At 36.2% G+C, this 27985-nt stretch overlaps 2 protein-coding genes across 7 annotated transcripts; both read right to left on the bottom strand.

Annotated features, from left to right (window-relative positions):
* Window positions 1-672: 672 nt before the first annotated feature.
* On the bottom strand, window positions 673-9787 carry LOC118047182 (probable LRR receptor-like serine/threonine-protein kinase At1g06840). 2 transcript variants are annotated; one of them, XM_035056380.2, is made up of 21 exons: window positions 9505-9787; window positions 9082-9184; window positions 8597-8747; window positions 8373-8444; window positions 8186-8257; window positions 7893-8036; window positions 7729-7800; window positions 7551-7622; window positions 7199-7273; window positions 6813-6881; window positions 6628-6693; window positions 6386-6457; window positions 6138-6224; window positions 5938-6006; window positions 4912-5429; window positions 4008-4166; window positions 3623-3906; window positions 3029-3080; window positions 2403-2653; window positions 1455-1589; window positions 673-1244 (listed from the first exon to the last, which is right to left on the bottom strand). In XM_035056380.2, the coding sequence occupies exons 1-21, from the start codon at window positions 9520-9522 to the stop codon at window positions 879-881; spliced, it is 2907 nt and encodes a 968-aa protein (XP_034912271.1). In that variant the 5' UTR covers window positions 9523-9787; the 3' UTR covers window positions 673-878. The 2 variants fall into 2 exon arrangements, with proteins under 2 accessions (XP_034912271.1, XP_073261479.1); XM_073405378.1 differs by lacking the exons at window positions 9082-9184; window positions 9505-9787 and having other exon boundaries at window positions 8373-8440; window positions 8597-8615.
* A 4739-nt stretch (window positions 9788-14526) lies between these two features.
* LOC118047184 (probable LRR receptor-like serine/threonine-protein kinase At1g06840) lies at window positions 14527-25196 on the bottom strand. 5 transcript variants are annotated; one of them, XM_035056386.2, is made up of 20 exons: window positions 24991-25196; window positions 24581-24698; window positions 23995-24148; window positions 23701-23772; window positions 23524-23595; window positions 23016-23159; window positions 22862-22933; window positions 22671-22742; window positions 22303-22377; window positions 21965-22033; window positions 21825-21890; window positions 21548-21616; window positions 18639-18707; window positions 17886-18400; window positions 17219-17377; window positions 16834-17117; window positions 16242-16293; window positions 15634-15878; window positions 15356-15490; window positions 14527-15228 (listed from the first exon to the last, which is right to left on the bottom strand). In XM_035056386.2, exons 2-20 carry the CDS (start codon window positions 24687-24689, stop codon window positions 14863-14865), a joined length of 2799 nt encoding a protein of 932 aa, XP_034912277.1. In that variant the 5' UTR covers window positions 24690-24698; window positions 24991-25196; the 3' UTR covers window positions 14527-14862. The 5 variants fall into 5 exon arrangements, with proteins under 5 accessions (XP_034912277.1, XP_034912278.1, XP_073261537.1 ...); XM_035056387.2 differs by lacking the exon at window positions 24991-25196 and adding an exon at window positions 24810-24950; XM_073405436.1 differs by lacking the exon at window positions 24991-25196 and having other exon boundaries at window positions 24581-24951.
* Window positions 25197-27985: the final 2789 nt, after the last annotated feature.

Here is a 27985-nt window from a genome sequence, read left to right as displayed (position 1 = left end):
AGTTCGACCATTGAATTTGACTTAAATTCTCATTTGGAATTATCCACCAATTATTATCATCTATTTTAGCCATCAGGATTTTAAATATTAAGATTAAATCTATTTTTTAGTAGATATATAATCCATATTAAAACTTAAAAATTATTATTATTATTTTTTTATAATCCAACCCGGCCCGCGACATAACCTAACCCTTCATGAATACAAATAAAGCAAACTTAGTTTACTATAAAACCAGCCCATCCAAATTGATGTTACTTTGCTTTTTATTATTGGAATATCAATTTTTTTTTTTTTTTATCTCCGAATTTTTCCACATGTTTTCTAATATATTTTAGCTTCAAAGCATAGTTATAAATCCAACTCTAGCGAGCCTCGAGTTGAGAAGTTAATTTAAATTTATCTTTTTATAAAAATTCATAATGATATTGTTATTATTATTATTATTTTTTTAATAAAAAATATCAATGACTTGAAGAACATATTTTATCATGAATTAACCGGATGACAAGTTAACCTAAATTTTAACTGGATCCCTTCTATTTTTTCTTCAATTTAACTAGGCTCAAGATCAGCCAGAAATGACCAGGCCAGGCTAGCTCAGGTTTTATAATAGTTTAGTTGATTTAAATGGTAAAATAAATAAATAATATTTTTCAATGGAAGTAGACGTGATGGAAGAAGATTCATTTTTCAGTAACAAAAAGCATGAACTAGTTTTTCGCAATTAACTCTATCGACTGCGAAATGGGTCAACTCTCATGCAATAACCGCTAGTATTTCTCCACTTTATACAGGAATGTCTCCGTGTTGCATAAGATAGGGCATCAAACCCACTCTACACCTAACTAAACTCCAGATTGTCGATTTGTTTGACGTTAGCGAGGGTTGATGGTGGGAACAGCACCACTGCTAAGATCACTTCCCAGAAGACAGGAACTTTCGTATAGATATTGGCTCGAGTAAAACGAAGATGATGATGCTAACTTGCCGGAATTTGTGGGAGTGGATTTGCCGGAATATGTGGAAGTGGATTCTGCATAGATGGCATCAGCTTCTGGCAACATTTTGAGTATGGTTTCCAGTTCCCTGACCACATCCTGCATTGACGGCCGCTTTTCTTGCCTGTCATGGCAACAGCTGAGTGCCAACGCCACAAATCTCTCCACACATTCAGATGGATAAGCACCCATTCTGTTGTCTATGATGGAGAACATAACGCCAGACTGATGAGCCATGTTAACCTGAAACCGGAGTACATAATATCGGTATTAGCTTCGATGTTTCTCAATTCCCAGGTTCTTAGCCTTTCTTGCTGTTGCATCATAAATGAGAAGTTATTCTATCAAAATAAGCTATGGCTGAAAAGTTCAAGTAAAGCTGGACTTGGTTGTGACTGATATGTATATAAGAAGAGAACTCAAGGCCTCTGAATTAAGAGCTCATTGAAGTACCTCGCGAACAATGTTTTTGCCACGTGATATTGGGTGCATACCAGTCAGGAGCTCCAGAAACACAATCCCAAGGCTATACACATCACTCTTGTCTGTCAACTTATGGGTCAAAAAGTATTCTGGATCGAGGTATCCCTGCATGCACGGTGACAATCAAGAGAGTTATTCAAACGAGGTCAATGATGCTTCATAGTATGGTAGAGAAGTTGTTAGAGAATAATATAAATCATATTCTGAACCTCACCTAATAACTTAACCTATCGGGTTGAATAGGTTCTTTAACATGCTATCAGAGTCTTGATGATCAAGTGATCAAGAATTCGAATCTCATCACCCTCATTTATTTAATAAAAATCATGCACAAGGTAATGTGGATCCGTGTAAGTTTCAAGCCCAAAGAACTTTTACTTGAAAAGATGTGTTAGAAAATAATATAAATCATATCTTGGAACCTTACCTAACAGCTTAAGCTATTGGGTTAAGATGATTCTTTGATACAAGTTACATCCAAGGATTACGCAACTCAGTTTTATCCAATCCACAGGACTCAAACAAACGCAAGCTTAAGATTTCCGAGGCCATCTAGACATGGCAAAAACTTTGCCAACCAGGTGGTTAAATATTGGGACCGGAAATTACATTCCTTACCAGAAGTTATCAATCCACAATTAATCATGCTAACATGAATTTTCAGTAAAGATGTCTTCAGGGCATACCACAAAAGGTTTTTGATACCTTCTAGTTATTCCTTTGTTAATTTCTTCACCTTCTTTAAAAGCACTTCTCTTGGCATATAGATTAGAGAATAAGATGAAATTTTGCAAGTGAAACATCAGGATTAGAGACCTCGCAGAATTCACATTTTTCTCATCCATAACACCTAGCATCCTCTTCCCATGTTCAATAAGTAAAAAAGAGAAAGTGGGCATATAATGGAGTCAAACTTACTGGAGTTCCCCTTACTACTGTTGATACATGATTAGGCAGATTCCCTTCATCATCCAAGACAGGAGCGAGACGTGAGAGTCCAAAGTCAGCAACTTTAGCAGTGAGCTTAGAGTCTAATAGTATGTTAGTGGCCTTGATATCCCGGTGGAATACTGGAGGCTGTGCTTCAGTATGGAGGTAAAGGATACCCTTAGCTGAACCCAGCGCGATTCTTAACCTTGTACCAAAGTTCAATGTTCCCTTGGCCCTACCTGCATTAACACAGTGACCATCAACTTTGAGCGTTCAAGATATCATGTCTTCAACCAAAGTGTAACAGACTGTATTGATAACATCCTAAAACATGGAGCTGGAAAAGAATGAAAATGGAAACCATTTCATGTGCTACACATGATTTTTTTTAATTTTGCACTCCACTGGTGAAATATGACAGTGCATCGTTAGTCCTTCAAGACATGCAGACAACACAATTAGCTAAACTACAAACCTATGACTCAAAATCAGCAATTAGAGATAGATCATATGTATGATCTAACAGTTTGTAAGACTGTTGTCCACGTTCTGTACAAAATAATATGGAGACATTGAATAGATTAAAGAGCCATCAAATCAGAAATTTTCCATACCGGAAAGCCAGTCCCGCAAGGTACCATTTGGCATGAACTCGTACACCAGCATCTGTGCAGGAACCAAGAACAACCAGGTGGATTTTTACACATAATCAAGTCAAGTTTCCCAATTTTGTTGCTAAAAGAAAATCAGATCAATTCACATTCTTGGACAAGGATTAGCATAATCGAATTCTAGAAGATGGTGGGGTCAAAACCCAGTTCATATGCTACAGCAAGGCATGGCTAAGAAAAGGAAGCACATCCAATTGCTAGACTAGGACCGTAACCCATCTAACTTATAGCATCTCTATCCTGATGTTTTGTCTTACCAATGTGGACTCTTCGCAGATGGTAATGCTGTTGGTCTGTGCAAAATAAACAAGGGACAGAAAAGGAGATCTTGCCTATTTTTAAATTTCTCATTGAAACATGCTAAAAATAAAAATGGCATCTTGAAAGTATTACTCGGGAAGAGTGAAATGGCCAGAGCCAATAGGTCCCTTCCAAGAACCTCCGCTACTTCTTTTAAGGATTTATCAGAAAACACTTGCAAAGTTGCAAACCAGGATGATCTAAAATAAGATTTAATTTCAGCACCGTAATATTTACCTGCTCCTCTTTTTCTTCACAATATCCAACCAGTGAAACTAGATTTATGTGATGCAACCTTGACAACAATTTAATCTCAGTCAAAAACTCTTTTTGGCCTTGTAATGATCCTTCTTCAGTCCGCTTTATGGCGACGATTGAGTTGCCAGAAAGAACGCCTCTATAAACCTTTCCATAGCCTCCTCTACCAACTTGAGTTGAGCAGTTAAAGTTATCAGTAGCCAGGGCCATTTCTTTAAATGTGAAGCCTTTCACACCATCGATTTTTATCGATGCCTTCGATGCTGTAAACCACAAAAATAATCCCATGACACCTTTTCCAGGGATAGCCACATATACTATTGTTAATTGAAAACAATTCTAGCAGTCACATTAAGAAACTTACATGAATGTCTTCTCGACAAATTTCTATGCTTTCTAGCATATCTTCTTGCAATAAGAAGGGTGACAACTGCAGATACTGCAATGGTACAGGCAATAGCACCTAATATAACGGCTACCCAAATTCCTTTGCTAATATTCTTCCCTTTTGTGTCGAAATGTACTGTTGGCAAAAGAAAAACATATTATTATATAGCCACCCATTAGAAACAAATATATTTATATGAAGCAAACTAATGCAATTAATCCACAGACCATATTGCCAAGGCATAGCCTTGCCTGCAGTCCAGATCAAAGAGTTCACATATATGGATATTGTATATGAGAGAAGACTATGCATCTACCAATGGAAGGGAACCATAGTTGGGCATATAGCAGCAGTGGAACTTCACTTCAGAAACTTTACAATTTTGAATTGCAAAAGTGTTAAATTTGGATAGGTTGGCCCTTAAATCATTGAACTTTCATGCACAAGTTTCAAGCAACAATATAAAAGTCATCAAAATAATTTGAACAAAATGGAATTATCAACGGAGAAACAACTCTACTTCGCAAAAGATGTGAAAGATTCTGAGATGCTGTGACATGCAACTTCAAATATAACTAAAAGGTTTCAGGCTAAAGACATTCTAATTCACTTGTAAAACAAGACATGCTTATTTTGCAAAGAAAGTACTATGAAAAGAAGCCAATTATGTTTCTTGTAGTTGTAGTTATTTGAGGAAAGCAATAAATCAAGCTCTCTAACTTGTTTCTGTGATCTCAAATACCAATTCTTGGAGCACAAACAATGCAAATACCGATGTTTGGCAGACATACAGTGCACATAATCCGATTCGGAATCATCTTCTGAAGAATTAACAAAGTTAACTTAAGTCTAAAAAGAAGTAGGAATTTGGAGCACATACTCGCTGCATAAGGTCCCACTAGAGTAAAGTTGAGAAGTTCATATGGTCCGAATAAGTCATCACCAGGAAAGTGCCACGATGTAAATGCACCTCTTATTCGTCCAACCTCGGATACATTAAATGTGCTTGAGTGCATATTAGTAGCTGGAGGAAATATCTTCAGATGCATTCTTAAACGAGGGCCTTCTTCCCAGAAATAGGAATCGATTGACAATTGATATAGATTCAGTTTAAGAGCTCTAGTCACATGTAACTCGAATGTTAAAGCATATGGATCAAAATAAGAGAAACTAGGGCTCTTAAGTCTGTATCCAATCCTAAGAGGGGAGGCACAAAAGCATGATAGAGGTGAAGCTGGGACATATTCAAAGAAATTATCTACTGGGCATGCTTGAACAGGACATGTCATCGTAGAATTCATTGACCTCTCAGTAGTTCTATCTCCTCCAGCTTCAAATTCACAGAACTGGATTATGTTGGCTACGTTTGCATTTTCACAAATAGGATTGCCTCCAAGCCTAAACAAAAACTGCTAAAATGATCAGAATCTGACTGTGATATATAAAAAGAAAAGAAAAGAAAAGAGTATTTCTCAATGCCATCATGTTGGTATTTTGAGTAATTTATATTCTCTGATCTGTCTTCTAATCCTCATAGCTAGCAACATTGGTAAATCAATATGCAGGCCTATACTGGACCCTTGATTTTCTATATGAATCTTTCTATCCAAAACCTGTGTGCATGGAGAGGGATGTTTCATCCTTGATTTCACAGATCTTAAACACAAGCTGGAATCATCAAATAGCAAGGTGGAGATTGAAGATGCATATCCATTTAGTAGGCAAATTTAATTAAATCCATGTATTTGAAAAATTCCTCTGATTCTCTTACTATTTCTTCCAATGGACGATAAGGCTACAACATATTTCTACTTCGCACATCTAATTGTCTACCAGAGATCAGGTGCAAGTGTTTACGAAACAGATCATAAAAAGGTGGGTGCGCACTACTTTATAAAAATATTACCTTAAGGTGACATTGTCTGGCGGATTCAACGCCCCCGAAATGATTGAGAGTGAATTGTTCCTGAGATCACTACATTTGTGGGGTGCACAAAACAATTAGTTAGTATTATTCTGATGCTCTACGGTTTGCAGAGAGTCTTGTATACTAATTTTAATGCTGAAAATTAATAGTTTTAATTGCATTTATTTTTGAATTCTTACATTATAAAACTAGCACTTTTAGCGGAGGTCATGTTCTGCCAAATGTTAGCTGGCACAGATCCATTCAACTGATTATTTTCAAGGGACCTGCAGTATACAATCATTTAGAACATCATATTTAGCGTGCATAGCCTGCAAATAAGAGCATCTAATTTGAGACATTCAGAGCAACATGTAGAACATCATTAAGATGCTTTTAAGATCTTTTCAAGAGCTAAAATAGGTGGAATAAGTTGATAGAAGCTCACAGTCTTTGAAGAAAAGAAAGATCTGAGAAACTTCCTGGTATAGATCCACTAAGATGGTTCTCTGACAAATCGCTGCAGTTGACAAGAATAAATTTCAAACACAGAAAAACCTTCATCACTTGTAAAGTACATTAAATTCCACTTGTAAAATGGTTTTACGAACACTGACTATCACAACTGCAAACCTATACAGCCTACAATTTGCCAGTTCTATTTCTCCTTTTCACCGTGGTTTTACTTACATAGTTCTCATAGTATCAGAAAGTTTGGATGGTAGAGATCCTCTAAGGTTGTTCTTGCTCAGATCCCTGCAAGCCAAATTAGATATGCAGGTACCATAAGTGCATGTAATGGAAAAATAGATATGAAATTCAAGTTCAGTGGCATTGATAGAATGAGAATACTAACAAATGCAGAAAGAACTTACAGATAGTATAGGTTTGGTATGCTGCTAAGATCAGGTATAGAACCTTGCAAGCTACAATTTCTGAGACTTCTACCTTGTCAAAGAGGATTAAAAACAAAGAGAAAAGGTCATCATCGACACTTCTTTTTGTGTATATTTATGCAGAACAAGTTTGTCATTTGATTCGTGTTTATATAAACACAAAAGAAAAGCCCTTGAGCATGTCCTATAAGTGAAACACAAGTTCATGAATATGAAAATAAATAAATTTTTTAAACCAGCTATCCAGGAGCAAATCTGCACAATCAGAATTCATGTCACAGACTTCATACAGTCCAAACAGTGTGAAGATTCCTCCTCTGAATGCAAAATAGCTTTGAAGCCTGACATGTTTTATTTAGACTTACAATTTTACTAATCTGGAAAGGCTGCCATAAGTAGCTGGAATTTCAGATCCGTTAAAGTTGTTGTTGTCAAGTTGACTGCAAGGAGGACAAAAAACAAACTGTCAACAAAATTTACTTTAAGTAACATATGCACAGACACAGACAAACACACAAGCACACGAACATGCATCGTGTCTCATCTCATTTAAGCACCCTGCAGCTTTACTGAATTCTTACTACAATCAATACCGCTACTAATAAGCAAATCTAATAGAATGCATTTACATAAAAGAAAAGATCACACAATAAGAGAAATGATTGAATGTGATAATGACTCAAGTAACATTCTAGACAACGTGATAGAAGCACGTACATTATCCGCATCTCTGGGAACTTTGATAATTCCAGTGGAAGATACCCAGATAAGTTATTATTATCCAAAAGTCTGCAGAGATTGTTTCACATGTTCTCAATCAAGGGAAAAATTTCACATGGATCATAAAAACAAGTAGACATTAGAACAAAAAGGAAACCATTGTAGTAAAACTCACAAGTGAATAAGAGTTGATAGTTTGGAAAGCTCGGGTGGAATTTGACCACTGATTGAGTTGTTGTTCAAGTGGCTGCAAGTATCACATTCAAGTCAACGATATATGCAGACAAAAGCTAATCTCTTCGCAACTCAAAGAAGGATTTAGCTTGAAGATACACTTACAAATGTCTAATACTGCTCATGTTAGCAAATGATTTTGGTATTGGTCCTGAAATATTGTTCTGATCCACTTGGAGTCTAATTAATTTCGATAAATTGCCAAGCTCATCAGGTAAAGGTCCTGATAATTTGTTTCCATTCAACAGCCTGCATAGATGATAATACATTACAGGAGGTTAAACTAATTCCAAGCATATACCGGTGTAGATTCATTTTTAAGATATCCATTTCTATAACCATGACAGAAGAAGGACAACAACCCACTGAAAAAATGAAATAACATGAAACCAACTTACAGGAGTTTCAAAGATGAAAGATTTCCTATCTCTCTTGGTATGCTGCCAGTCAATTCATTCCACATGAAATCCCTTGTAATCACAACAGAAAGGGGACTTAGAATCACCAGAAGCGGATTAGCAAGACATGTTCAGATACTCAAAAGTAAATTCTCCAGAAATATGGTTACTAGATACTGCAACTCACAATATTGCCAGTTGAGAAAGTTGGCCTAGCTCAGGTGCTAAATTTCCAGAAAGATTCAAATTAAGAAGCTGACTGCATCAAAATTGACAAATGGTAAGTGTTTCATAGCCAGAGTTATGATTGTATCACTCATTACATTCTGTACATAAAGAAATCCTCTGACTTTATTCATCAAAACACGAAGGGTAAAAAAGAACAACAATAAGAAAATGCATAGAACATACAGTTCTCGGACATGCAAGTATCCATCAGTCCAAGTTGCATCATAACAAAAAACACCAGTCCAATTGGAGGTACATGGATCTCCCTTGTTCCAATTGCTGAGTTGCTTCATAGGATCAATCAAACTGTTCTTGACTGCTAGCAATGCATTGGCTGCAAAAATGCACATTATTGATAACATTAGAGCAGAGCAGTAGGCAACCAACACTGCCTAGCTTTACCATGAATTTTGGGCATCACAATAGCATATTAAAAGAGGAGGTGCAATCTTTTTCTTGAAAACAACTTGCCTAATTTTCCTTGTCTAGTTTTGTTTTCTTATTCTCCAAATAGACAACTTAATTATATAGTTTAAGCACACATATTTCTACCCATTTTAGAAGCCTCAAAGAGCACGTATCGCAGGATCATTTTGTCAACGCAATCATGATACCATTCATGTAAAAGTCAAGTTGAGAATTTGCTGGGGAAAAAAGATAAAATTCACCTTCTGAGGGATTTGTAACTTGAGCAACTGTAAGGAGCAGCAAGTAACAATATGACAGGAGAAAAACACACCCCCAAGTTCTCAGCTGCAACATCTCCATGCCCTAAGTAAGAACCAAACAAAATAACTAAACATTTTGCATATTCATTTCCAGCAATCCCTTCAAACTCAAAAGAAAATAAGCAACAAGAAGATACAATCTTTTCACCCAAAAAAAGCATATCAGGGAAAGGGGAAAAAAGTCCAAACCAAGCTTGCAGATTTAATTTCCCCAAAATATCCAGCTTACCAAACAAGGAAGATAGTCAAACCCCATAATTCCGGTAACTAACAATGAAACAGGCGCCCAGCAGTAAAAGTCTAAAAAATCCACAATTTTCGACGAAAAAAAGAGAGGAAAGGAAGATAAAAGAAGATGCTTACTGGAAACGAGTCAAACATGACCAAACTATAGTGGGATTGCTTTTAACATCCAAACTATACGATAAGCTATGAATCCTTGAGACCACAGAATCAAAAGCTGTAGACTTCTGCAGCAGAAGCAAGTAAAGCTCGGTGGGCAGGAATAAAAATATAGCAGAAGTCTTGTTGATGGGGGCACGAATGATAATAAATGGAATCTAGTTTGCGCAATAGAAAACGATATATATATGTGAGATGGCATTGTCGTCATGGCTGATCCATCCATTTTAGCAGCCAGGCAAGATTACGAGAGAGAAAGTCTAAAGATATTCAATTTTTTTTACTAATTACTCTGTTTTTCTCAATTATTACCGAGTACTTACTATATTTGGATGAAATGCAAAACAGTGACAACGTGTAACTTCAACACAGTTTGCACTTCACGTTACCATGTTCTTTAATGATAACCAATGTACTGTTTGTTGTCTTGTTATCGACAATTCCAAGAAAAATTACTCTCGTTGAAGAAATAAATCACATGCAATAAATTTGAAGTGCAAAAAAATAATAATAATAAAAAAATCTTGTTATTATTATTATTATTCTTTGCAATTTGTTATGTATAACCTTCTCAAACTTTAGCGGAAGTAGATATGAATAAAACATGGTGGGGGGCTTCGCCTATAGCGACAGCCGTGGACTTTTTTAGACATTCTTACCTACCTTCAAGATCTTGGAAAAAAAGAAAGGACTCAAAGTAGAGGGTTAGTTGTGTATTTGGTATTTGTATTCTTTTTATTCTCACAATTTGGTCACTGCATGCCCCTTTTTTTTTCAATATTATCCTTGCAAGTCATCCCAAAAGGAGGTCGAGAAAGAATATATTCTTAAGAGTTTATTTAATAAATTATTAACTGAAAATAGAAAAACAAATGTAATAATCAATGACTAACAAAGCTTGAAGTGTAAACCTACAAGGACTAGTTTAAGAAAAAAAATTCATACAGAGGTCATTAAATGATGAGGTGGAAGAATCGTAATAAGAGAAAAAAAAACAAACTACATGGACTACATTAGAAGAAAATGAAAAATACAGGCACCAAACATGGCATTAAATCTCCCCCGACACGCTTTTCGAACTTGGTAACGCGGTGGCACTTCTACTTTCAGACGCCACAGGGAAAGCCGATAGAGGAATGGTTGTTCTTTGCACGTGCCGCGTTAGTCAAACTTTCAATTTCCGTTTTTTTGAAGAAAATACAAAAAGTCAACTTTCTTCAATGTTAAATAATAGTGAAGGTGATAATATTCCAACCACAATTATTGCTTGCTTCTGAAATTTATTGATTAATCAATCAAGGTTATATATATTAGAGGTGGAGTTTGGTAGTATAGGTTGTACCATACTTTTATATTTTTTTTGTTTTTTTCCTTCAAAGTTTTAAATTAATATTTTTAATAATTTTTTTATTGTATTTTACCTAAACCCACGTTTTGATGTTTTTGTGGCAAGCCCAAACAATATTAGAAGTCTACTAGTGTTTTTAAAAAAAATTAATTTTTTTTTAAGAAAAATTATTTTTAATATATTTTGAATTGTTTTAATGCGCTGATCTAAAAAATAATATTTTTAAAAAATAAAAATATTATTTTTATGTATTGCAATATGAAAAACACTTTAAAAAACAATCCCAACCATATTTTTAAATAGACCCGAAAAAGAAGCTTTTTCTCTTACGCAAAGGTGCAATCCAGTGGGTGTTGCCAAGAAAGAAACGGAGGTAGACTGATTCTGGGTTGTATGGAGCTCTTTCCTGTCAGTACACTTCGTAGATCAGTGGAGCTATGATTTTGCAGGCAAAGTACAAAAAGAGGACTTTGCAAATGAAGCACTTTGCAAATTCATCTAGAGGACACAGATTATGCACGCTAACAAATGAAACAAGCAATGGTGGGCTGCTGCTGCTGCTGCAGACTACAAAAAAACACAGATAGTGGTGTCGCCATGATCTCTTAAGCATTGTTGATGGCTCCGCCCCCCGTCCTCCTCAGTTTATTGTTGATGATACTGGGAAGACTACATCTGATCTCAGCCATGCCTATCTGTTGTGGCAGAAAAAGGGATCAATTTATCCTCAGTATGGATAGATTCCACATTATCTGAGAAAGTTTTGTCCACCATTTATGGACCAACTTCTCGCCGGTTATGGACCACCTTGCTAATCGCTTTGCACCTCCCTCTCCCTCCCGCATCTCCGATCTCAAAAGACTCTTCTACACACCTCGACAGCCCTGCCAAGTTTGTGGCAAAACAAATCACCAAGCACTCTACTGCTATAACAGGATGCATTTTTCTTACCAAGGGCGTCATCGTCCATCTCAACTTGCAGCATTAACAGCCCAATCAAATGTCCACATCACAGATGATCTTGACCACTTGTCTCTGCAACAACAGCCGTATCAAGGTGCAGAGACACAGTTACAGTGGGTAATGGATGAGGTTTGCGCATCGCACAAACTGGTTCCTCGTTATTTTCCTCTCCCACCTCTAAATTTTTCCTCGCAAATATTCTTAGGTGTCCTAATGCTTCATTTAATTTGCTGTCAATCCAAATGTATTTTCCTAGGATATAATGCTAAACAAAAGGGTTACTTTTGCTTGGATCCTCACATCAACTGTGTATACATCTCACGTCGTGTGGTGTTTGATGAACTGAATCTTGATGACTCCTCCCTGCTTGCTCGGTCTGCAGAGGTTGTTCCTCCTAGTGTTGATGTTGAAGATTGCTTGCTGAAGCTGTCAAAGAAGGAGCTGTCAACTAATCTTTTTGTTTCTGTTATTTCTAATTATCATGCGAATAATAAGCTATTGTCCTAGTCTCTAGGAATTAGTTATTCTGTTATCATGTTAACAGATCATAGCATGATTTCATGCTATAAGTTTGGAATTCTGTTATTCTATTTTTCAATATATATGTGTAACGATTGCATGGAATGTATGTAATCAGAATTATTCATTCTATTCAAATAAACATCAATACATTATTCTGCTGTCTTTTATCTTCTTCCTTCTATCATATTTCTTCTCATATACATTTTCTTTTCAAACACTTTCAATTGATCCTTCGACTACTTCATGTTTGATCTCTAAAATTCTAGTTCTTCAATTAATCTTTCAATTCCTTCATATACACCTTATCTTGCACTACATCCTTCCCCTGCAAAAGACCACACCACACCTGATTCTCCATTTCCTTCACTATCTCCCGCACCCAATCCCCTACCTCATCTAGGCCTTCCAGTTTAATTCTTTCTCATATCATTGTCCCCATAGAATCTACTCCCTCCTTGCCTTCCTGTATGGTCACCAGGTCCCAAACCAACTCATTAAAACCAAAGCAGTTTCCAGACCATCGTTTGTTCTACTCTAGTAAGCATCCTCTCCAAGCTTTGCCCGCAATTACCATTCCCTTCGAACCCACAAACTACTCTCAAGAAGTAGAGGATAAAAATTGGTGTGATGCTATGCAAGCTGAATTCGATGCTCTCTTACGTAATAAAACTTTGATTTTATACCCACGTCCTGCATCCAAGAAAGTGGTTAAGAACAAATGGGCATTAAAGATTGAAAAAAAATCTGACGGTTCTATTGACAAGGACAAAGCAAGACTTGTGGCTAAAGGTTTCGATCAAGAAAATGACAGTGACTTTCATGAGACTTTTAGCCCTGTTATCAAACCAATAATTAGTAGAATTGTTTTAGCTCTTTCTGTCCACCACAGTTGTCTATTCACCAACTAGACATCTCAAATGCATTCCTTCATGGATTTCTTGAAAAGGAGGTATTTATGGCGCAACCTAAGGGCTTTAAAGACCAACACCATCTAGATTATGTCTGAAAGATGCAGAAATCCTTATATGGCTTAAAACAAGCCCTTAGATCTTGGTTTATGCGCATTTCACAAGCACTGTTGGAGCTTGGTTTTGTTGGTTCTAATGTGGACACCTTTTTATTCTCTTATAATCATAATAATATATGCATTCATGTGCTAATATATGTGGATGATATCATTGTCATAATTTACTCTTCTCCTGCTATTTCTCTGATTATTTCTACCCTGAGAAATGAATTTGCAGTCAAAGATCTTGGTCCACTCTCGTTCTTCTTGGGTATTCAAGTCACAAGAACTACTGATGGTCTTCATCTTCATCAAGGAAAATATGTGACTGATTTACTTCATCGAACTAAGATGGTGGGTGCCAAACCCTTGTCCACTCCTTGCAGTTTTGGTGGGAAGTTATCAAAGTTTTCAGGTGGCCCCCTTTCTGACTCGACAAAATATCGCTCCATGGCAGGAGCTTTGCAATATCTCACCCTCACAAGACCTGACATCTTCTATAGTGTCAACCAGTTTTGCCAATTCCTGCATTGTCCAACAACAATGCACCTAACTGCTACTAAACGTATTTTAAGGTACCTTTACGGCACTCTTACGTTTGGTCTACAATTCACCAAGGTTTTCTGCAACGAAATAGCTTCTGTGACTCTGATTGAGCCGGTAGTCCTGATGATCGAAAATCCACAACTGGATATGCCATCTATCTTGGACCCTGCCTCATATCATAGGCAGCTAAGAAGCAACCTGTCGTGGCCAAGTCGAGTGCTGTGGCTGGATACCACTCTATGTCACTCACTGTAGCTGAACTTTATTGGCTACGTATGCTCTTTTTGTGAACTTCAGGTTCCACTCACCTCAGCTCCTTGTCTCTGGGTTGACAACATTGGAGCTCTAGCTTTATCCTTAAATCCTGTGTTTCGTGCTAGGACAAAATACATCGTAGTCGATTATCACTTCATATGTGAGAAGATTCTGAACACAGATTTACAAGCTCATTATATTTCAACTTATGATCAACCATCAGACATCTTCACCAAGGGCCTTTCTTCTTCACGATTCTTCCTACTTCGAGACAAGTTGATGCTTCGATCTCTCCCCATCAACTGGAGGGGGGATGTTAGACAAGATATATACAAGCCCTAGGAAAAATAGAAATTATAGGAATGACATTACTTTTCTTATCCAGTTATTTGTTCAATATCTGATAACTAGTGTGTTCACTAACTGATAACTATAATCTTTGATCCTTTGTATTTTACAGTTCTTATCTTATCTGTGAATACAAACATGTAAATATCCTTATAAATACATGAATATTCCTTGCTGGAGTACTGAACCAGCCTTCATAATTCCTTTAACTCTGTGAACATGATGCTTTCTGCTTCATCAATGGTTCCTTCATCCACTTCCCTGTAAACTTCATGCACAATTCGAGGGGGAGAGAAAGATAAATGAGTACAAAGGTCATCTAATTTCGATATCAACGAGGCGGTATGATTGGAATGACACCACTGCTAAGATCACTTCCCAAGAGACTGGACGAGTTGGATATATCCCTGTTTGTCCAGAATGAAGATGAAGATGCTGACGTGCCAGAAAATGTGGGTGTGGTCTTCCTGGAATAAGTAGAAGCAGAATCTATTTCAGTAGTTTCTTTTTCTGGCAAGATTCTGAGAATGTTTTCAAGTTCCCTGACCACTTCCAGCATTGATGGCCGCTTGTCTTGCTCATCATGGCAACACCAGAGTGCCAAAGCTACAAATCTCTCGATGCATTTAGATGGATAGGAACCCATTCTGCTGTCTATGATGGAGAACATCTTACCTGACTCCCAAGCAATATTTACCTGAAACCAATTTTAGTTTTTTTTATCCTTGTGTTAAATAAAAAGTTATTTGATCAATATTTGAATGCAGTGTGAGTAGAAGAGAACTCAAGGTCTCCGAAAGATCAATGTGTATCACATACAATACCTCTCGGACTATGTTTTTTCCACGATATATTGGCTGCATTCCTGTCAATAGCTCCATAAATACAACTCCAAGGCTGTAGACATCACTCTTGTCTGTCAACTTGCGGGTCAAAAAATATTCTGGATCAAGGTATCCCTGCATATTCAATAACAAAATTCAATAACAAAATCCAAGAGTTTTAGCAAACAAATATTCTCTTTTTTTACAGAAATTCCATATTCACCATGTAACAAAGCATCCTTGCTACATGGTTCTTTTCGTAATGGAGTCAAACTTACTGGAGTTCCCTTCACCACTGTAGATACATGATTAGGCTGATACCCATCATCATCCATGACTGGAGCCAGAAGTGAGAGTCCAAAGTCGGCAACCTTAGCAGTAAGCTTAGAGTCCAAAAGTATGTTGCTAGCCTTAATATCTCGGTGGAATACTGGAGGGTTTGCTTCGGTATGTAGGTAAAGGATCCCCTTTGCTGAACCCAAAGCAATGCTTAACCTTGCTCCAAAGCTGAGCTTCTCCTTGTCTTTAGCCACATGCAACAGCAGCTATCAATTTTGAGACTCCCAACACTTTAAAAGGTTAATGTTCTAAATTAAAGGTAACGTGTGGATAGTAATTGGGGAATTACAATAGTCTATGGTGTTGAAAATGAAGTAGAGAATTGTCTAGATCTAATACTTTAACATTATTTCCATCCGATTTTAGCCCTCTGTAACAGTTAAACCACACCTTTAGCCAACTCTGAACCTATATTCATTCCAGCATTTACCGACATGTGAGTGATTATAAGACCTAAAGGTTTTTAAGAATATTATGATCACTCTAGGAGAGTATCATGGAGATATGAAGTAGATAACAGATAAGAAGATTTAGCAGATTTTTATACCAGACAGCCAGTCCCTCAAGGTACCATTCGGCAAGAACTCGTATACTAGCATCTGTGCACAGACAAAGAACACAAGCAGGCTGATTCAACAAGTAACCGATCAAACTTTGCAAATAAAGATGCAAAAGCATATCAAATCCATTTGATTTCTTAGAAAAAGGATTTACAAAACCACTCTGTAAGATGGCCGAGCAAAACTCGATTGTTGCGCAATAAGCAGAATGAAATGAAGAGGTTAGTTGAGAAAGAAAGCCTCTTAGAGATTCAAAACAAATTAATGAAATTTAATCCCAATCTCAATTCACATTCTGAATTAGCTGGTGATATTTCCCTGGAGAAATTCGATGGCAAGAACCTAAGCCATGCTAAATAAAAGCAACAGGTCCTTTCCAGGGACCTACTGTGCTTTCAGGATGCTTATGCATACCTGCATTTCTGAACAAACAAGTTCCTACGCCCCCGCCCCCGCCCCCTTGCCAGGGACACCGCGTATATTCCCTTCTCATTTAATTTTCCAGAACAAACGGGATTTGAAAAAAGTACATGCCAGCAAAAATTATATAAAATGACATCCACCACCTAAAAATATTACCTGCTCCCCTCTTTCAACACAATATCCAGCCAACGAAACTAGATTTCGGTGATGTAACCTTGACAACAACTGGATCTCCGTCAAAAATTCCTTTTCGCCTTGTAAGGATCCTTCTTCGGCTCGCTTTATAGCTACCACTGTTTTGTCTGGTAAAACACCTCTATAAACCTTTCCATAACCTCCTTGACCAATTTGTGTCGAGCTGTTGAAGTTATCGGTAGCCAAGACTATTTCCTTGAAAGTGAAGCTCTCCACTCCATCAATTTTCATCTGTACTGTTAAGGCTGCAAATAAACAAAATAGTCTCATGTACCTTCTTCAGGTACAGCCAAATATGATAGTATTAGAAGAAACAAATACTTATTAGTCACAATGACAGACTTACGTAAATTTTTTCTTGGAAGCCTCTGACTGTATCTGGCATTTCTTACAATAATCGAAACTGTGATTGCTGAAATTATTACAACAGCACAGGCAATAGCAGCTAGTATTATGGCTGCCCAAACACCCTTACTGATACATTCTTTATGGGACTCAACATTCACTGTTGGAGAAAAAAATAATGGGGCATACAGTACACACCCATCAGTGAATTAGAGAATGCTAAACCTGCAGTCTATGTTCAAGAGATTCATAGACATGATGAACTGTAATTCAGAAAAGGTTCTATATCACCATGAACAATATCCCTACCATTATGAAAGTATTGAGAGAAAAAACATTTTCACTCTATAAAGATCTTAAGAGCTATTTATCCTTCCAGGATTGTTAGCAGGGGCACTGAATTCCTAGTTAAAATTGTAACTTCAACGCTAACAGAAAATCTTCAGGCTTGGGAGATGCTTATTTTGCAGAATAGGAATGATTGTAAAGCTAAGACATGTTGTTTTTGGTAACTTATTTATGTGATCTCAAATACTTGTGCTGTTCTCATAGGAGACACAAAGACTCATATTGTTAGTTAGACATAAGGGCATAAAGGTTAATTCAACATCATTTAGCTAAGGATTTGAAATTTCATTTAGTCTGAAAGAAGGAGCAACAGTACATACTCTGTGCATAAGGTCCCAGTAGGGTGAAGTTGAGAAGCTCATATGGTCCAAAGAAGTCATTTGGAGGAAATTGCCATGATGCAAATATATCTCGTATTCGTTGAACCTCTGTCGCATTGTACATTGTTGAATGATTATTAGCTGGAGGAAAGAGCTTCAAATACATCCTTAGACGAGGTCCTTCTTCCCAGAAAAAGGAATCAATGGACAACTGATACGAGCTCATGTTAAGAGAACGCGTTACGTACTTCTCGAATTGATTAACATGTGGTGTGAAATAAGAGAAGCTGGGGCTCTTAAGACGGTATCCAATTCTGAGAGGGGCTGCACAAAAGCATGTCACAGGAGATGATGCAACATATTCAAAGAAGTCATCTGTTGGACACGATTGAACATCACATGTAACTTTTGAATTTGTTCGCCTTTCAGCAGTCTGATCTCCTCCATCTTCAGGTTCACAGAACTGGATAATGTTTGGTATGTTAGCATCATGGCAGATAGGATTGCCTCCAAGCCTGAAGAAAAGCACTAAGATAATGAGAATCTAGTTGACGGTTATAAAACCAAAAACATTGTATGCTAAAGTATCGATCTCATTTTCCATCTGTAGATATTTCATTAGCGTTATTGTGGCATTTGAAAATCAGCAGGAGGTTTGTATTTGAATCCTTGCTTTTCTATTTGAGGCTATGTCCAAAGCCTGGATGAGCATGAAGAGAAAATATTGTATCAATTACTCTACGAAAACATTACCTCAGGGTGACATTTTCTGGCAGATTCACTTCTCCTAGAATGCTTGAAAGCGAATTGTTGCTGAGATCACTGCATTTCATATGCACAGAAGCAGAAGTTAGCAGTATTTTGCAGTTTAAAGAGCCTTTAATATAAGAGTTCATGCTGAAAGTTACTGATTTCATTTAATTTCTTCTTTCTGTTCTTACAATGTAAGGCCGGCACTTTTAGGGATTCATCGATGTTTTTCCCAATAACTTACCTAGACTACCTCCCAATAAAGAGATCGAATTCTATGTTGATCTAGTTTTAGGAATGAAACCAATCTCTATAGCACCTTACAGAATGGCACCAATAAAATTAAAAGAGTTGAAGGAGCAAATTCAATATTTGTTAGATAAAGGGTTTATCTGTCTAAGTGCATCTCCGTGGAGAGCATCTGTTTTATTTGTAAAGAAGAAGGATGGATCGATGAGGATGTGTATAGACTATAGTCAGTTGAACAAGGTTATTGTTAAGAATAAATACCCACTCCCTTGTATTGATGATTTTTTTTTTTATCAGTTACAGGGAGCTCAATGTTTCTCAAAGATTGATTTGCGATCGGGGTATCACGAGTTAAGGATTAGGAAATAGGATATTCCTAAAACTGCTTTTAGGACTTGTTATGAGCTTTACGAGTTCCTAGTGTTGTCTTTTGGGTTAACTAATGCACCAACGACCTTTATAGACATGATTAACATGGTTTTTAGACTATTTATTGATAAGTTTGTTATTGTGTTCATTGATGACATCTCAGTGTATTCAAGAAGTGAAGAGGATCATGAAGAGCATTTGAGATTGGTGCTTCAAACTTTGAGAGATCATCAGTTGTATAGAAAGTTCTCAAAGAGTGAGTTTTTGTTAATGAGTGTTGGGTTTTTAGGACATGTGGTGTCCAAGAATTAGATAGAGGTTGATACACATAAAGTGAAGGTAGTTAAGCAGTGGCCTAGACCAGTTACAGTATCTGAGGTTAGGTGTGTCCTGGGTTTAGCAGGATGCTACAGGAGATTCGTGGAGAATTTTTCCCGAATCACTGCTCTGTTGACTAAGTTGACACAGAAAAGTATCAAGTTTCAATGGTAAGAAGAATTTGAGAAGAGTTTCTCAGAGTTGAAGGAAAGGTTAATTACAACTCTAATTTTGATAGTATCTTTAGGGTCAGGTGGTTTTACCTTGTACTGTGATTCATCCAAGATTGGTTTGGGTTGTGTTTTGATGCAGAATGGTAATATGATTGCTTATGGCTCGAGAAAGTTGAAGAAGCATGAGCAAAATTACCCCACACATGATTTGGAGATGGTTGCGGTAGTGTTTGCCCTTAAGATTTGGAGACACTACTTGTATAGGGAGACATGTGAGATATTTTCATATCATAAGAGTCTTCAATATATCTTTCAGCAGAAAGATTTGAATTTGAGACAGATAAGGTGGATGGAACTGCTAAGTAATTATGATTGTATGATTCAATATCACCCGGGCAAGGTAAATGTTATTGCCGATGCCTTGAGCAGAAAATCTATGAGTAGTTTGGCTCATATTCAAGAGGTGAGGAGACCCTTTGATTAAAGAGTTACACAGATTGTTAGATGAGAGGGTCAATTTTGAGATTTGTGAAATGAGAGCATTGTTGGCTCATTTTTAGGCTAAGTAAGGTAGACTGGATTAAAGTAGCTCAGATGAAGGATGAACGACTTTGCAAGATTCAAGATGAATTGGAGTTCAGAAGAGCTCCGGGTTTTGTTATCCATGAGGATGGTGTGTAGAGATTTGGTTCCAGGTTATGTGTGTCTGAGGTGAATGATTTGAAAAGATATGTGATAACAGAAGCACATGAAACTGCCTATACTATACATCCTGGCTAGACAACATTTTTATTGCTCTAAGTCACAACATGATTTCCCCCATTTATCCTAGGACTTGGTGAGACAAACAAATTTAAGCCATACTTTTTATCAATTTCATGAATTTCATTGGAACCTCGAGAGATTAAAAGCTTTCAACAAGTACAAAATAAAATGTTGGTTCAAACCGTAAAACGTGTGAAGTTTTTTTAGCAACTATCAAAGGGAAAGTGAACCAACTATCCAGAAAACTTCTACCGGAGAAACTCTATTTTCTCCTCATTTATGGAACTGAGGTCATGATCTCAACAAAGAATAGATATCCAAGTCATTGAGCTGACTATACCTCAGAGGACAATAAAAATATACCATAATCAAAGACTAAGAATGTAAGTTTTTTTTTTTTTAATGAATTAACTTATTCAAAGTAATGATGTTTTTATTTTCTTCAGGTGATGCCTAAGGACTTCCAAGGATGAGATTGGTTTGGTCTCTCTATTGCGATTGCATAATTTATCTTGGAAAGAATTAACTTAGTCTTCCAAGTGTAATTGCATAATTTACCTTAGAATGAATTAACATAATCTTCCTAACGCACTTGTACAACTCTTCAAAGGAAAAATTGACATGACATCACTTCAGGGCAATAGCCCTAACTCATAAAAAAAAAAAAAAAAAATTAACTCGGTCTAAGATATATTTTCAGGGTTTTTCTCTATAAAATATAATTTTTCTCTCCCTAAAAAAGTATTTATTTAAAGAATATTAGAGTTTTCAAATCTGTCAAAAGTGACCTTCTGTAGGTGCTAGTCACCATTCATCTTGGCTATAAAAAATAAATTAGATTAGATTGCTAGAAACAAGAAATTAACCAATAATCCAATATATAATTAAGCCTTCCTCCTAAGGTACTTTGGGACCTCATCAAAAAGTAAGATCATCTAATTGAGACATTAAAAGCATCTTGAAAATGATGCTATGAAGATAATACTGTAAACTACTAATTCCTAAGTACAAAAGAAAGACATGTAGATAGAGTCTCACAGTCTCTGCAGAGAAGTAAGATTTGAGAAACTTGGTATAGATCCGTTGAGATGGTTATCTGACAGATCACTGCATCAAACAAGAATAAGTTTCAACTACAGGAATACCTTAAAGAAAAACTAATTAGGTTATCAACAGGTTTTGAACTTTGAAGGAGTTCTCCTTATAGCATTGCTTTGCAAATACTTCAATCAATAGAAGATCAAATCTCACTGATAGAAACCTGTACAGTCAAGAATTACTAGTTTTATCTCCCTTTTTGAACAGAAAAACCTACATAGTGGTTATGTTATCAGAGAGTGTTGGTGGCAAGGGTCCACTGAGCTCATTCTTGCTTAGATCCCTGCAACAGGAGCCCGATAACATTAACTGAAAGGCAACAGTTGTGTTGTAGTGTGAAATTCAGATACCACTTACAGATATAAAAGGTTTTGTATGCTGCTAAGGCCCGGTATGCTTCCTTGTAAGCTGCAATTTCTGAGACTTCTACCTCGTCGAAGAAGATTAGGAAACGAAAGAGTAAAATTATCAGCTTACACAATGGAGAAACACTTGAAGCCTCCCCGACTCCAGAAGTGGAATGTGATTTTGCAAATAAGAACTTGATAATTCACCATCATTAGTGACTGGATTTAAACATCAATTTGTCTATTAAAAACTCGAGACAGAGAGTGCTGGTTAAGAGCATGCACTTTCCTTCTCTGCATAATTTAAAGCTGTGTTTATGTAGGCGCAGCTGGTTATATAGAACTTACAATTTTGCTAATTTGGAAAGGTTGCCATAGGTATCTGGAATCCCAGGGCCAATAAATTTGTTGTTGTCAAGCTGACTGCATGATGAGAGGGGGGAACTATATATCATTGGATTTACTCAATATATATATATATATATATATATATATATATATATATATATATATATATATATATATGTGTAAGCATGTTACTTAAAGCTGCTAAGTTTTTTCCAGAACGGAAACCATCACTGACAAGCAACTATTGATCAAATGCATGTACATCAAAAACAAAGAGCATGCTCTAAGAGAAATGACCTTGAATGATGGGTAAATAAAGTAATTAGCTAAATAAAAGTCTACATATATAATGAGATAAGGGAACATACAGTATGCGCAACTCCGGCAAGACTGAGAATTCTGGTGGAAGATACCCAGATAAAATATTATTATCCAAAAGCCTGTGAAACATTGTTTAACATATCCTAAAATACCAATCAACAACATTCGGCAGGGATGATCACCAAGAGAATTGTTGAACAACAGAAATGAGAACGAAGTAGCTGCAATATGAACTTACAAGTGACGAAGAGTGGATAATTTGGAAAGCTCGGGTGGGATTTGACCCCTAATCGAGTTGTTGTTCATGTGGCTGCAAAATCACATCCAAGCAGATAACATGAGTCGGAAAAAGCTAAACTCTTTGGGGAAACTTGCAGAGACATTTAACTTACATATGTTTCACACTGCTCAAGTTGGCAAATGATGCTGGTATTGGACCTGAAATATAGTTCTTGTCCACTTGTAGTCGATCTAATTTCGATAAATAGCCAAGCTCATCAGGTAAAAAACCTGATAATTTGTTGCCATTCAAGAGCCTGTTTACCAAATGAATCGCACAAGGTTAAACTATCTCGAATCATATGATCCATCTAGCTTCATCTTATGGATTAATGGACATAAATTGTAAAATATGTCGATGCCCTTCAAAACACATTTGACTTCAGCGATTTTTTGCATCAGAGTTTCATAAACACCATCACTAAAACTGAACCTTTTTCAGAATAATAAGAGCATCTTAATAACCTCTTCTATATATTAAGCATAAAAATTCCTTCCAATCTACATTTATCGATTGAACTCAAGAGCAGAGGACAACTCAGATAAATAATTTAAGATGATTCTTGCATTATACTTTCTTGCTCACAAGGATATCAAACTTATACAATGAAACCAACTTACAGGAGTTGTAAAGATGAAATGTTTCCTATCTCCTTCGGTATGCTGCCATCCAATTCGTTCCACATGAAATCCCTTGCAACAGGCAGAACAAAGAAATGGCATAGATCACTAAAAGGACTGACTAGAAATAGTTACATACAGATTGTAGAGCTGTCCAGAAATTAGGTTGTGGCTCACAATATTGTAAGTCGAGAAAGTTGGCCAAGCTTAGGTGTTAAACGTCCAGAAAGATTCATATTCAGCAGTTGCCTGCATTAAAACTGAAAACAGTTAAGTAATCATAGCCAAATTTCTGTAAATTAAGGAGGAAACACATCTTGAGAACGTATTAGATTCGTAAAATAAAGAAACAACTGAAGCTGAGTACTAGATTTTTCTGCAGCATATTACATTTGCTTTGTTCATTGAAATCAGAGGGATAGAGATAAATCAATAACAGCAAAAGTAAAATGCAGAACAGAAGGAACACACAGTTCTCGGACGTGCAAATATCCATCAGTCGCATTTGTGTCGAAACAAAAAATGCCAGTCCAGTTGGATGCGCAAGGATCTCCCCCTTTCTTCCAACTACTGAGATGCTTCATAGGATCAACCAAACTGTTCTTGACTGATATCAATGCATCAACTGCAAAAAGGCAGGGAATGGAGAACATCAAAGCAGAACAGTAGCAAAACTGGACATCACAAGAACATATTTGACAAAACCATATGATGTTTTGCCTAGTGGTACTTCATTCTGAAAAGGAGGGAAGAAGATGGATTTTCATCTTTTGCAAGGAACTCTCAAATTTGCTACTACGAGAACAAAAAAAAGAAGTTCGAAGAAATTAATTGTCATTCGCCGGCAAGAAACTTTCCTCAACTTTCCCTCCTGCAAGTACATCCCTTGTTCTCCTTCAGCCAACGACAATTTAGCATTATTTCAAGTAAAACACACTTCAGCCCACTTTACATGCATCATATCTCCTTCAACACATCATGTGAATATTGGAAGAAGAAAAATCAAAGAACCAATTAATTGCAAGGAAAACATCAAGACTTCTGGACAGAAATTAACCTTCTGAGGGATCTGTAATTTGTGCATCTGTAATTTGTGCATCTGTTTGGAGCACCAAGTAACAATAGGACAGCACAAAAACACAGCCAAGACTTCTCATCCACGACATCTTGATTGCCTACATAAACCAAACCAGCCACTTTGAGTAAACATTGCATATTGTCAACAATCCCTTCAAATTCCAAAGCATATCCAGCACCAAACAAGCAACAAGAAATACTAATTTCACCTAAATTAGCCTAATCAAATTTCTAAATTTGACATCCTAAGCTAACAAGCTTGTCAATTCAAACCACATAATCCTACTAACTCAAGATGAACCAGGGCACCACTCTTAGTAGCTTACAGACTTCGTAGTAAGCACTTTCTACAAAAACATACCATTAAAAAGTAAACAAAGAGAAGCTTACTTGAGACAAGTCAAGTATATGGTTAAACTCAAATGTGTATATTGTTGAAGACTACGCAAATTAGAATAAGAAAATATTTTGGAACCCTACGATGGTCCAACCAGGCAAGCATTGTGGTGTGGAAAAATACAAGGAAGACTTGTTCGTGGGGGTAAGGATAATAAAAGATTTTGGAACCCTAAGATGGTCCAACCAGGCAGGCATTGTGGTGTGGAAAAAAACAAGGAAGACTTGTTCGTGGGGGTAACGATAATAAAAGATTTTGGAACCTTGAGGCATATTGAAAACCGTGTGTGAGATGACACTTTGTCTTCATTGTTGGCTTCAATTTCATCGGGTTCAGACACGAGACAGCAAGCAACAGCGAGATATCAGACTAAACATCTCACTTCTTTCATTTTCCCCTATGTTGCCATCAAAGCACTTTGTCCCGCCATTACAGATCATGACAGCAGGTCTTGGCACCTTTTTTTCAGATAATAGTCGAAATTTTATTCTCTTTTGGCTAATAAGAAGATAGCCAAAGAAGTAGAAAAAAAGGCCACGACAGAAAGAAGGAAAAAAGAAGCCATAAAAGGACGGCTGCTGCAATGAAAAAGACACAAAAGAGACCAGACAAAGGAAAATATGGTAAACGTCAGCTGTGAGTTATTCTGCTATTCCAGAATTTGATCCCATCAGAGCTGATCCCTAGATCCATTCCGGTGTATGGTAAGGTGTTTCTATCAATCTTCAACCATAAGGCACGCACCTTGACTACGCTTAAAAATATCATCAACCTTGTAACACGTCAACACGGTCATTTTCTTAGGCCTATTGAACATTCAAAGTAACAAATAATATATAAAATACCTTTGAGAAATTTAATTTCTGATAGCAACTTTCTCTTTAAATCAAGAAGAGAGAGATCCTATCTTTTACTTTGTTGAATGTTTTATCTAATTTTGATTATGATTGGTTGGCATCATTGTGTGTGAAGAAATCTGAGATTCTCCAATGTAGTTGTTTTAGTAAACGGATCAGTGAATATGATGAGCACTTGTTCTGATCCTTTACTTCCTAGGTCCACCTCGAAGAAAGAGAGACAGACACAAACATGAAAGAGAAGATGAAGCTCATGACCACTAAAAATGATAAGAACATCTAAATTTACTGTTAGTTCATTTATGCTTGTCAATAAATATGTGTAGAATCAATTAGTTAAAGCGATGAAACCGATTCAATGTTTCTTCTCCCTCGCAACACGGTTTTACTTGCAGAGTTCTCATAGTATCAGGAAGTTTGGGTGGTAGAGACCCCCTAAGGTTGCCCTTTCTCAGATCCCTGCAAACCACATTATAAGATATGCAGGTGTCATAAGTGAAACACAAGTTCATGAATATGAACACAAATTATTTTTTTAAACCAGCTATCCAGGATCGCAATTCTGCACTGTCAGAATTCATGTCAAAGACTTCATGATATATCTAGTCCAGACAGTGTGAAGATTCCTCCTCTGAACGCAAAAACAGCTCAGAGCATTCAAACCACGGATCGAGGACGGGTTGGGTGGTGGACTGGACATCTAAGGATTAGAGTTTTTGCACTGAGCTGGAAGAGGTTCGATTCCTTTTTGAAGCTGTTACGTTTTTTTCCCCTCACCTTTCTCGCATTCTTCTCTCTCGAATCCTCATGCATGTTATGTATCACACAAAACACTTCAAAAGATTTTTTTTAAAAATGAAAGAAAAATACTCAAACACAAATTTAAAACTTTAATTGGACGGATCATTAGAGGTGCTGGCAAATGCATTCGACTGAATCCCTTATGACGTCAAACCTATTGCAGGCTCGAATGCTAATGATTAATAATAGCCTGTTTAGGATTGTGATGGTTGTTTATGATTTAAAATATTTTTTATTTAAAAATATATTAAAATAATATTTTTTTTTTATTTTTAAAAAATTATTTTTGAGATTAATATATCAAAATGATTTGAAAACATAAAAAAATATATTTTTTAACAAAAAAAAATTCATAATTTAAAAGAACATGAAATGCAGTTTACACCACATTCCCAAACGGATTCGTATATTAAATAATGCTGGTTCAGCCAATCGATTGACCAGTTGATCGGGATTCCATAATCTCGATCTGCTAGTCTTCCATAATTCTATAGATTATTAAGACTTAAAAATTCCAAACTTTATATCAAATGATTTTGACCCAAACTAATACTAAAACATTTATTAAACTTCTTTAATCCACCTACTATACAACCCCCAATAAAAAAAATAAAAAACAACATAAAACATAGTCATGATACTTACTTCTTTAACCCTTTTTAAAACCCAAAAGCTTAAGTTTAGATAGAGCTAAATTTCTTGTTATATTTTAAGAAAAGTTATGGTTAGGAAGAGAAAAGAGAAGGGAAAAAAACAAATTCTTTTAGCAAACCTCTTCTTTAAATATATAGGTTAGGTTGGGTTCCTAGATTGTTCTTAGGCTTAGGTCTAATGGGTCATGACATGGGTCTTATAAAAAAATATATTAGGTTTTGCATCGATGGCGATGGCTTTTCTTTTGTTCATCCTTCTTCCCTCTCTTCTCTTTGGTTCCAGAGCCCAATTATGTATATTTTCAAAGCAACCCTTCAATTTATTTTTTTTTTTAGATTTGATTCATATTTTTTATTGTTATTTATTTTATTTTAGATTATCCATGAAATTAGAATTTTTTTTTTTCAATTTAATCCTTCTTTGGTTTTCTCATCTTTCAAATTCGGTCTCCATTCTTTTGATTTTATTTTTTTATTTTTTTATTGTTCTCTTAATTAAATTATCTTTTCAAATGCATCCCTCAATATTTCATATCGTTCTCTTAATTGAATTGTTTTTTCAATTGCATCCTACAATATTTTAGTTTAGTTTATTTTATGTTAAATTTGTTTTTAGTTTTTTTATTGCTATTTGTTTTGTTTTTAATCTTTTTTTATTGGAATTTTTTTTTTTCATT

This window comes from Populus alba, chromosome 16, assembly GCF_005239225.2.
Source record: "Populus alba chromosome 16, ASM523922v2, whole genome shotgun sequence".
Classification (NCBI taxonomy): domain Eukaryota; kingdom Viridiplantae; phylum Streptophyta; class Magnoliopsida; order Malpighiales; family Salicaceae; genus Populus; species Populus alba.
The sequence above is the reverse complement of the archived record's forward strand: the minus strand, read 5'-3'. Positions and strand labels throughout refer to the sequence as shown.

Excerpts from the sequence above, each read along its gene's own strand:
- LOC118047182 (XM_035056380.2), bottom strand. Across the intron at positions 6,007-6,137 it reads AAAAGTGCTAGTTTTATAAT|TGATCTCAGGAACAATTCAC; the intron begins GTAAGAATTCAA and ends CCACAAATGTAG. Across the intron at positions 1,245-1,454 it reads GCAAAAACATTGTTCGCGAG|GTTAACATGGCTCATCAGTC; the intron begins GTACTTCAATGA and ends CTCCGGTTTCAG.
- LOC118047184 (XM_035056386.2), bottom strand. The coding sequence starts at position 24,689 with ATGTCGTGGATGAGAAGTCTTGGCTGTGTTTTTGTGCTGTCCTATTGT. Across the intron at positions 17,118-17,218 it reads GCTTCCAAGAAAAAATTTAC|CCTTAACAGTACAGATGAAA; the intron begins GTAAGTCTGTCA and ends GTTTATTTGCAG. Across the intron at positions 15,229-15,355 it reads GAAAAAACATAGTCCGAGAG|GTAAATATTGCTTGGGAGTC; the intron begins GTATTGTATGTG and ends AATTGGTTTCAG.